General features: G+C 38.7%; 1 protein-coding gene across 2 annotated transcripts in view; it reads right to left on the bottom strand.

The window, feature by feature from the left end:
- Positions 1–468: 468 nt before the first annotated feature.
- Positions 469–11,847, bottom strand: part of lyn (LYN proto-oncogene, Src family tyrosine kinase) — a 16,506-nt gene continuing 5,127 nt past the window's right edge. For both annotated transcript variants that reach the window (XM_029453323.1, XM_029453324.1), the window contains exons 5-13: positions 11,164–11,262; positions 10,774–10,877; positions 10,497–10,646; positions 10,160–10,312; positions 6,624–6,806; positions 5,416–5,492; positions 4,774–4,927; positions 4,036–4,167; positions 469–1,741 (exon numbers count right to left, since the gene is read on the bottom strand). In XM_029453323.1, the coding sequence (XP_029309183.1) occupies positions 1,539–1,741; positions 4,036–4,167; positions 4,774–4,927; positions 5,416–5,492; positions 6,624–6,806; positions 10,160–10,312; positions 10,497–10,646; positions 10,774–10,877; positions 11,164–11,262 (1,255 nt within the window). In that variant the 3' untranslated portion in view covers positions 469–1,538. The remainder of the gene's footprint in view (positions 1,742–4,035; positions 4,168–4,773; positions 4,928–5,415; positions 5,493–6,623; positions 6,807–10,159; positions 10,313–10,496; positions 10,647–10,773; positions 10,878–11,163; positions 11,263–11,847) is intronic.

Below are 11,847 nucleotides of genomic sequence, written 5' to 3'. Positions count from 1 at the left end.
TATTATATGTAGCCTAGCTTCCAATGTCTCAACATACTTGTGAATAAAATCATTACTGAACACACAAATACTAAATTATGCAAACATTCCCCTTCTCCTCACCAATCTTTTAGTAGTCTCCAAATTATTGTAAAATATGAACATGGAATAACCACTGATGGTTGACTTTTTTATGGTTGCTTAATACATGTTTACATTTTAAACAATGAATTCTGTATACAAGGTTAAAATGTTAAATAATTCAAATGTAAATGTCATTATCCTTTCTATTGAGTGTACTTGTTGATATCAAGTACATGAAGCTCTTTGATCCCTGTGATTAACCTGAATACAACGATGTAGTGAGAAATTAAAATTAAAATCGTGTGATCAGTTTGTTTTTCTGATAATCAACCTAATCATACAGGTTGGGTCTCTCGAAGTAAGAGAGACAGAATCTCTTGAATATGACCTACATGTACAAAGATATTCAACACATAATAGATTTTACTACATGCACCTTTAGTCCATACAAAATGTACACATTCTCATTTCAAATATCAACAAGTATACAACTGAAATACTCATTAAATGACATAAAAAACAAATAAATTGTGGTTCTAATGTTCAAAATAGCTCATACAGGGGCTATATGGTATCCTTCTTCAGTACATCTTAGGTTAAATTTAAATGTGCATTATTTTACTCGAGTATACCATCCAATGTCAAAGCCGGTGCATATTCAAAGTCACATTTGATTATAAAATAGCATACCATATTTGAAACAATTAAATGATAAAGATCACAGATTCCACATTACCCCCTGAAACAAACAAAAAAGCAGGAGCTACAGCACTTCAATGTGAAGTGGGTTTAAAGATTATCAATACAAGGATATCAATATAACAAAACACAACTCAACTATTATTTAACAGGATTTGTTTTCCAGAGATGGTGGTCCCATTGTTAAAGCAGTGTATGCAATAAAAGGTCATGAAATGTGAAACAGATAGACATAACCCAGACATGTATGTATTTTTCTAGAGCAGGACAAAGAACAATCCAGTCATTTAAATAAGATCATATCAAATGACACATTATCATTTGTGTCCTACCTTTGCAAACTCTTATGTATAATGTCAGCTGTTTGTTCAGTCCCTCTGAAACATACATTGAAATGTAATTGGTCCAATTAGGCACAAGACTATTATGAAAAAGTAAAAAGAAAACAACATGATTAAAACTCTTTCTCTCTGTTGTATACAAGGCTAATCTGTTGTTCAATTTTGTGCAAAATTAATCTCCTTTATATGCTTGGATTAGAGATTAAAATATATGCAAATATGCATATGCATATGCAAAATATAGTACTTTAATACACACATGGCACTTTGAGTAGCCACAATATAGGATATTCTGGGACCTGCATGTGTTCTCACAAGCAAATACTAAGGAAATGCATTGTATGCATGTATGTGTCCTATATACAAAATATTACAAAAATAAACATAATCTGAAATTATTGTGTAATGTCTCTGTTCGTCTGAAAGTGTCCGTCTCTAAGGTTGTTGCTGGTATTGTCCCTCTGTGGCGGTGTAGAAGTCATCCAGGACACTCTGCATGTACTCGAAGGTGGGTCTGTCTTCAGGTTTGTTCTTCCAGCACGACATCACGATCGCATAGAGCTCATCGGGACAGTTGTCAGGCTGAGGCATCCGGTAGCCACGCTGCACCGAGGATATCACCTCTCCTTTAGTCATACCTGAGGAGAATACAGGCAAACGTGGAGATGTCAACATAGGAGTGTTTAGAGAGAGGCAATATGCATACTTTATATATCATCATCTTAAAATCACCAGTAGAGGGCAGCAAATCTTCATAACACAAAGAGCCCTGCATATTATTCAGTGAAACCTCTTATATTACAGGTCATTTAGCAGATGCTCTTATCCAGAGCAACTTACATTGAACTAAGTACAGGGAGAACTAAGTACAGGGAGCAACTCAGGGTTAAGTACCTTGCTCAGGGGTACAATGGTGGCAGACCTGGTATTAAACTCTAGTGTTTTGTTTGGAAGGCGTACCACTAGACCACTAGGCCATCACCACCCATTTAAGGGGGTTGTCGAACTTCCACTTCACGTCGGGCCGAACCACGCCCCTTAACTGTGATATAATGACCATATACCACGGCCTGTCGTGAGCGATTGCTTAAGTATACCAGTGGCGGGCCGTGCATTTCACACCTAGGCCTTCAGTGATGTCCTACACAGTCCTACCTGAATTATTCCACCTCTTAATACCATCATTATGACGCCATGGTTCTAGAAACTATACATTTAGACAGAAATGCAGTATAACCGGGCGTTGCATCACCTTAACATAGTCAAGTACAACAGAGTTATATTAATATTTCCAAAACATTTAGTTGTAAATAGCAGGCATTCCCAGCAGTACAATGTGCAGTGCCTCTTGGAGGCTGTGAGCCGGGGGTACCGCTCGTAGTTAGTGAGCTCTGCATAGCTCTGCCTCTCAATAGTGCGTATCCAATCCAAAAAGACGTGGACGTGCTGACGTTATCGTACGCCTGCTAGCTGGCCCCAGTGTCCCCAACTCGAAATCTGATTGGTTAACGCCACAGTTTTGTCTCCGTTCACTTTAAGCGACAGGCGCCCGCACTGTTGATTCTGAAGGCCTAAGGGCAGATTTCGTGGACCCTGGCAACACATCATGGCTGAAATATGATTGGATAAAAGCTCTAACATAAAGGCCAGACCTCCAAATCTCGATCTGAGGCTGGAAGCAGCGCAACCAAGAGGAAAGCTATGAAAGGAAGAGAATAGACTATGGGGAATAATTGAATATATATTTGTGGAAAAAATTTATAAATTTATATTCTGATGATGTTCAGGCCAGCAGAGAAGGCCTTGCTGGCCCTGACGGCCCGCCACTGACTATAAAGTACAGTGCTGTATAAAATATAAAATATAGTTTACTGTAGTTTAAATGATAACTAGGCTTTAGTTGCTTTTTATAAATAACATCAGTAGTGCACATAGGCTTCTAAACCACAGGTTTGGTGGTTTCAGTGCATTTCTCAAATGTTAACAGGCCTAAAAATAAACTGAAGGCCATCAATGCTTAATATAAAAATGAAGGATATAATTTTTACCCCCCATATGTCATTGTGGCAGTGGGGTGTGGTTAGGGCGCAGGCTGCTGGGGAGAGACAGGAGTGTCCCAGCTGGAGGCCAGACAGCTGAACGGAATCAGGTAATCAGGCCACATAATAAATGCATGGTGATGACCTGGTTCTGGTCTCTTGCAGTAGGCTGGGTCCCAGCAGCGAGATTGTTTGAAGTCACAGCCCAGAGGTGACACAGCACAGCACAGCACCGCAGTGCAGGAGAGCAGCGGAGCAGCCGAAGCACCTGTCTGTGACCACCGCTTAAACGTATCAATTAAAAGTCTGTTTGGTACACTATTTCGTCTCCGATCATCATTCCCTCTACTGTGGACAAGTGTAGTCCACAGTCATATATGAAAACACCCAAAATGAACACTGTAAGTGGACTACTGGATCACTATGAGTAAATTAATTTATCAGCGTTTGTATAGGAATGATTATGTCCCAAGCTTTTAGATCCATATAATGTTCACTATAACCGTGATCACTATAAGCGGTTTCAACTGTATTTAATTGACCAATACTTACCAATGAAGCAAAGCTGCCAACTACTTATGGGGCCCCATAACCCCAAAACTCAGGGGCAACTGATTATTGATAATTTGTTGTTCTTTGTTTGGAAAAATGACAATATCCTGAGTCTGTGCATTGAAAGGGGAGCCTGCATCAAAATCTAATGATCAAACGTTTAATGTTCCTGCTGATAATGTGTTTACATTGTTGCTCCCACTACTGCTAATACTGTCTTTTTAACCCTTTTAATGACTCCAGTGACAAATCAAACACAACAGGATGAATGTGTCATGAGAATATGTTTTGCTGTTAATAATACTGACATTTAACCACAACACACAGTCCATTTCATTTACCAGGGTAAGGGATTTTCCCGTAGGTTATAATCTCGAAGAGCAGAACTCCGAAGGACCACATGTCTGACTTGATGGTGAAGGTGCCGTAGTTGATAGCCTCTGGAGCTGTCCACTTAATGGGGAATTTGGCTCCTGAGGAGGACATGCACACAGTTACACACACGCACACACAAACACACACACGCACACGCTTCATGTCACCGTTAACAAATATGTGAATGACAGAATCCATCTGCTGTATGTAAATAACCCTCACTCCTCCACATGCCCAACACATATCACCCGTACTGCCCATGTAATATGTAAAGGAAGGTTCAGATTCTATTCATGTACTTGCATTTATTTTAAATATTTAATGAAACTGTAGTTTCAGTGTCTCCTATTTCCAAATCAGTGATCAATCAGGTTTCAATTTATGAGACAAAGATACATTCAGACAAGAGAACACAAGTGTCAGTGTAAAAGGAAATAGAAGTAGTTTGTGGTTTGAGGCCATCAGAGGTGTTTGTCATTGTGGTAGCCGAGCTCATGATTTGAAAAAGTGGAGCAGCTGGTAAATAAAACCAAAAGGGTGGCATGTCACGAAACACTGTAGTCTTTTACAAATAAGTGGTCAATTCTGCTTCTATCGCTCAAAAGGGGATATTTATCTTAATGTGTCACAAGTACTATCCAGCAAATTTGTGACCTGAAAAAAAACACAAGACATCAATACAAACAGACAAACACAAAGTTTACCCTCTCTGGCAGAGTATTCGTCGTCCTCTATGACTCTTGCCAGTCCAAAATCAGCTATTTTACAGAGCAGACTCTCTGACACGAGGACATTCGCTGCTCTCAGGTCTCTGTGAATATAATTCCTCTTCTCTATGTAGGCCATGCCCTCTGCTATCTGCAACAGCACAAGGAAAATATGGTATGCAAGAATGACATTGTATGATCATTAACCCAAATTCAGTCAAACAGACGAGCATGAATGAAAAAACAAAGAATGAAACAAAGACTGACAAGTGACTGATGCTGTGGACCAGGGGTCTTCAACATTTTTCGGGCCAAGGACCCCCAAACTGGTGTAGCGTGGTGCAGGGACCCCCTACTGTATTGTACACAAGAGGCTTGAGGAGGTCTGTGCGAATTAATAATAATTTACTTTAATATTTTTATTTCCTTGAAGGAACTGCTCCATTAACATCTAAGTAAATGTTAATTGAATATTTATTTATTATTGGAAACATTATCAGTGAAGTGTCCGTTTTTAGCTTTTGTTTATGGTTCCTTCTTTCAGTTCAGCATTGGAAACAGTGATGGTGCGTCTGTTTCTCTGTGGTGGAGAGTGAGCTGTGAGAAAAAGCAACATATTGTGGTCAGTGTGCAAATCACCTGCGCTGAGAAATCGATGAGCTTGGGTAGTTGCAGTTTGCATCCTTCGTCGCTCTTTAAGAAGTCTAGTAGGCTCCCTAAAAACAAGACAGAATATTACACAATGTCAGTGTCACATTGCATTCTGCATACTTGTGTATCCATGTCAGCTGTGCATAATGTAATTCGATATCATGAGCCAAAAGCACATCTTTAATAGCCCTGACGACATCAAAGCTCCTTTTAGAACCACCAATAATGCAACTGTTTTTACACACCAGTCCTCTTCACGACTAGTGAAGTGACACTTTAAAAAAGGTATTTGTGGCATTAGCTCAATGTAAACGCACGCAAAGATGTTTTTTTTCTTTCACTTCCCACAAAAATAGCTGGGAAAAGGTTGAATAAATCTGAAACAAAGCTGCATGGTGAAGTGATGGTTTTGGCAACAGTTCAGGAAACTAAGATGGATACATGCACTAGATGTTTCACTTTTCACTTTGGAATTTGAAATCGATGGTAGTGCGCCAAATAAAAAACCTCATTAAAATTAAATTCAAGCCATCCGAGAATATCTGTCACAAGTAGCTACACATTGCTTCACTATAATGACGTTTCATGTTGCAACTGAACAAGTTACATGCTGTGCAGTAATATCATGTCACTTTTTTGAAGGTTAAGTTTTTCAAAAGATATTTTTGTTAACCTGCTCATCCTCTGTGAAATATGGCCATGGGTCAATGTGTGATCATATAAATATTGTATGTCACAATACTAAGATGCTGACATTTGCACTTCTTACCGGGCAAAGGCCCAGGGGGCACGTTCAAACCAGGAGGAGACTCAAAAGGGCCACAAATAAACAAAACGACTACAAAGAGATGCAAAAAAGCTGCAAAGAGACCACAAAGAGACTCATATATATATATATATATATATATATATATATATATATATATATATATATATATATATATCAAAAAAAAAGTACAAAGAGACTAAATCAACTACAAAGAGACACAAAACCACAGAGGAATGTGTGACGACGACAAAATGACACAAAACAACAACAAAAAGAGGCAAAACGTGTCTTGCTCCTATGCAGAGGTGGTGAGACCTTTTTCATTGTCTCATAATCCACCCCTACTTATTCTGAATATCTAATACTCTTAGTTTAAGTTGCTCCACATAAGAATATCAGCGACATGTTAAAAATAAAGCTCATTTACCATTTGCCATAAATTCTGTGATGATATAGATGGGTTGTAACCTGGTGACCACAGCGTAGAGCCGCACCAGCCTGTCGTGCTGCAGTGTCTTCATGATGTTGGCTTCTTCCATGAAGGCTTCGACCGTCATGGTGCCTGGCTTCAGAGTCTTCACCGCCACTGTGGTTGCATTGTTGTAGTAAGCTAATTTCAGCAGAAAGTGTAGGAGGAGGGTGATAAAGAGAGTGGGGAAATGGAGAATATAAATACATTTCTGAGAAAGTATTAAATCATTTGTTTGACATATTGATTGGCTCCAGTGTCTTATGTGTTACAATGAATATTGGACAATTTTAAACTTTTAAAAACCATTTACAAATGACGTATAAAATCAATAACCTGTTTTCAGGGGGAAGATAACCTATCAATCTCCCCCCTGTCATATATTTCCGTTATTACTCAATTTGCCATGGACATTGTTGTGTGTATATATATAAAAGAGAAAGAATCACTGGAAGTAACTCTATGTAGATCCCACTGCTCTGATTGCATTAAAAATGACTAAGATCTTATGGCTTTATTAAGTGCTGTGTTTGTTACTAAAAATCGAAGAGGTAGAGGTCAAGATATCCTGACTTTGAGTTCAAGCTCCAAAAGCACTATATTTCCCATAATGCAACTCGATATCATCATATCGTGAGCCAAAAGTACATCTTTAATAGCCCTGACGACATCAAAGCTTCCTTAACTGTTTTTACACACTAGTACTCTTCACGACTAGGAAACTGATCTCAATGTGTACATCAGTGAAGTGGCCCTTTGAAAGGGTATTTGTGTATTTGTGTATTTGTGTCATTTGTTCCATTAGCTCAATGTAAACGCCCTGCAGACCCACACAGATGTTTTTTTTTACTTTCACTTCCCACGAAGCAGCTGGGAAAAGGGTGAAAACAATGATGCATGGTGAAATGATGTTTTCCACAGTTCAGGAAACTAAGATGTATACGTACACTAGATGTTTCACTTTTCAGTTTGGAATTTGAAATCGATGGTAGCCAAATAAAAAACCATCTGAGAATATCTGTCACAAGTACAATAGCTACACATTGCTTCACTTTAATGAAGCTTCACGTTGCAACTGAACATCATGTGAAAAAAAAACCTATAAACAATTGTGTGTACAGAAAGTAGTGCAGTAGAGGGCAGTGTGAGTGTGAGCTGTTAGGGCACCCATTTAAAATATTAGGTAGAGTAGGACCATACCACCGCAAATCTATGCTCAAGATTACAACTGATAAAGGCCTTTTAACCAGCTGATAACATGATAACATTAAAAGTGGCTGGTTGGTGGCAGTAGTAGGATGTTCATGAAAGTGACACTGAACTATCAGTGCATTCCCAGACAGTTTCGGGGAAGTTGTGGTTGGTTCGAAATCCCCTCTTAATTCGGTCAACCACGATGGAAGAAACCTCTCATCCCCTCTACACACTGTAAGGATATACTGTAGATGTTCGTTTCACAGGGTTTTATTGTCACTCAGTGTTTGAGCCATTCTTATCATTCTGTCAGAGAAACTGGCTGCACCTGGTTTGACTTTTTTTTCTTCCATCCTGGCCATGAATGCAAAGCATCCAAACACATCGCTTCACCACAATGAATACTCATCTATGACATTCTTACATGTAGCCAACTGTAGCTTTGTAAGATAGAAAAGATCAGATGATTGCCACAAATGTTTGTATTCATTCAGTAGTATTTCAGGGCTAAAGAATTTCAGTAAAAGAACCTGGACCCTACTTCCCTATCACTCCCAGAGATAACAACATCATCAAAACATGTTTTTACCATGATGAATAAACTTCCCTCTTGTTTCAAATAATTGCAACCGCAGTTGTGTGTCATGGGCTGTGTAAAGAAAATGCTTATCAGCCAATACTCGGAACATGTTTTATGTTTTAGAAATAATAAACCTGACAAAGTCTTTGTAACATTAGTAAGAATCGGGCCACACCAATACAGTACATAGAACTGAGAGATGAAACTCACTCTGGTATATGTACTGTATGTGTGCGCGTGTTTGTGTGTGTGTGTGCCTTCACCACTTCCAAACGTCCGATACAAATCTCCCTTCAACCTCAAACATTTCCTACCTATATGATAAAACACTTGCACATATGAATGTGGCCCCTCTTTACTGCAGAGGCATTTGAGCATATTTTGCAAAGATGGACGACACGACAGCTCCCCAAAAGTGAAGCCAAAAGCATCTTGATCGGCCACTTGGTGGCTGGCTTTAGTATAGTTCATAAATCCTGCCCTCTCCATGTTAGGTGATGGGACATGGGCCAAACTAAAAGTTGGAAAACATTTTTCCCAAAGATGGTTTTCTGTCATTTTAGGTTGTTTTTATCCCCCAATGTATTTTCAAGTGTTCATTTTTTCTAATAAGTTTGGTTTTAATAAGTTATTTGATGCTATAAAAAGGGGTGAGATGTCATGATTGATAGCTTCTCTGAGTGAATTAGTTCTTTAAAGATCTTTAAATACAGTGTATGGTTCATACAGTCGCTTCATAGCCTAGCACCATTTCTACTAACGGTTAGCCAGCTTTGTCGGACCGTCTTTTGTGTTATATCCACACACAGATGACATTTATGAAACATGAATCACAAGTCTGTGTAATAAAACATAGACTAACCATAATAATATAGAGATATTATGTTAGTTGTTGTGTCCTTATAGCAGAACAGCTAGCAGCTAGGTGGCTTTCATGCTAACAAACTGTGGCTGTGCTCGGCTGGCTATTACTACTGCGCAGACTCTGGCTCCAAAAGACGTCACCAGTGCAAGATGGCAGCGCCTGTGTCTAGGATATTTTGGCTTCATTTTTGGACAGTGGGAGGAAGTGGAGACGCATCGTCTATCTATATTTACAGTCTGTAGTTCGAACCAAAACTATGTAATGCACCTAATGGTTAACAAAAGAAGGAAGTCATTTTTGTTTTAATTACGGGGAAATGGAACTTCCCTGTAGGCTACTGTTCACTTCTGCAGCACTGAATTTACAGAAATGAAACAAAGGAATTCAAAATCATCCGACGCTCAAAACTAAACAAGCCACCCCCCGTCCGTTTACTCAACATCCAAAGTCAAGGTGCCATTGGCAGGATATTTAAAAGTGATATTATACAGTTAATGGACTGGGGTGGTATTGGTGTAATTGTGTGAAAGCCTCTCTTTCTTCATGTTTGTGTTTCCTAAAATCAAACCCCATAGTTTCCCATATAGGCCTTGTATTATTATTATTATTATTATTATTATTATTATTATTATTATTATTATTAGTAGTAGTAGTAGTAGTAGTAGTAGTAGTAGTAGTAGTAGTAGTAGTAGTAGTAGTAGTAGTAGTAGTAGTAGTAGTATTATTATTTATATTTTGCCTTTACAGCCCTTCAATTGTGTTTTTCCATTTTTATTTGGACAGAGATTTAAAAAAACATAGATAGATAGATTATTCTTTGAGAACAAAGGGGAAATAAAACAAGTTTTTTCTCACCCATCCAGACTTCTCCAAACTGACCCGCTCCGAGTTTCTTCACCATCTTAATAGAATCTTTGGAAATCTCCCAGGCATCTTTATCCCACGGCTTCTGAGCTTTGGGTTTCACACACGCACGGTCAAGTTTACGACACAGGCCATCCGCTTTGTCTGGAAGGTACAAACACACACAGCCACTAAGAACTAAGGCATCCTTGCTTTAGTGTTCAATTGTATGAATAAAACATTCATCTATTTCTCTCAAAATCAACAACTGATACCAAACATGGGGTAGGATGACAGTTTTCGAAGAAAGGATATTTAGCGGCTCCATTCCAGATCTGTAGCTACTCACTGTGGTAGTGTTTGATCATGGCGCCGATGTCATTGAAGGAGATTTTAGGGGAGATGTAGTAACCACCATTATCAATCGTCCTGATCTTATAATGTTTGATCGAATCTGTCCCCTTGGCGTCCTCGTCTCTGATGGACAATGAGTAACTGCCTGCGGAAAAATCAACAAGTCAAGGAGGGAATGAAGAATAAAATAAAGCAAGAGGAACTCAATATATTGAAAGTTGGGAAATGTTTGAATGCATCCCTTTTCCTCAGTGCTGTTGTGATTTCCATACCTTTTGATGTTTCACTTTCCCTGATAAGATAAGAGCCTGGTTTGTTTGCAGGCGCCAACAGCTGCCTCTCTGCATCCTTTCTCGTGATGTCCTTGAAAAACCAGCTGTAATGAACATGAAATGCACTGAATATACAAAATGGGCACGTTTCTTATATTCATACAGACTTTCCACCTATTTCATTTTTTACATATCCCTCTTGGATATGTTACTTTGTGATATAGAATACGGGAAGTGATGAAAGCATAAAGGCATTCAATAGAATTCACTCACACAATGTAAAATGTTATTTGCATTACATTTGTCAAATCAAACATCCTTTTCTCAAAAGCAGTTTATTGATAGCAAAAGAAAAGTCATTTATTATTATTATTAGATGCAGCTACTCACTCTTCTGTTTCGATGGTGTCAGCTTGAGCAACATAATTGCACGGGATGAATCCTTCTTTGTTGGTGGTCAATGACATGGCTTTCCACCACTCCCCACGTCTGCAGGAAATATCAATTTATTTTAGCACATTAATTTTTCTTTGATTGTGAGTACCTTGTGTAAGACCGAGGTGACTAACCTCTTGAACCCTGATGTTCCCATTAAAGGGATACTGGTTGAAGGGGTGGTTGTATGCCCCCTTTACTGTGTAGGTAATACACTTACTATGGACAAGTACCTCACACAAAAATAACCCTTTAAGTTCCTTCTCAAGTGGCTTTAAAGAAGAAAAACTATATTTTTCTATACACATAAAACACATATCCATCCATCAGCCTGTTCCAACACTTCATTGTAATTATATGAGGCTTAGAGTGAAAAGAACAATGTTTAGTGGATGCACCACTATATTAAATTGAGAGCAGTCTCATTCCTTAAGCATCATTTAGTGAGTACATTCTGAAATATAGTGGTATCATTTGGATCTTCTGTAAAATTAAAAGTATGCTTTGTGAGAACACTTTCTGGTGACACAAGAGTGTGTAATGGCGGATGGAGCAGTGGGTGTATCAGGGTTGAAGGGTCACAGTGAAATGGACCAGACTCTGAGAGTCTCCTCGTGGTATGCAGTTGAAACAGTGCCT

This window comes from Cottoperca gobio, chromosome 17, assembly GCF_900634415.1.
Source record: "Cottoperca gobio chromosome 17, fCotGob3.1, whole genome shotgun sequence".
Taxonomy (NCBI): domain Eukaryota; kingdom Metazoa; phylum Chordata; class Actinopteri; order Perciformes; family Bovichtidae; genus Cottoperca; species Cottoperca gobio.
The sequence above is the reverse complement of the archived record's forward strand: the minus strand, read 5'-3'. Positions and strand labels throughout refer to the sequence as shown.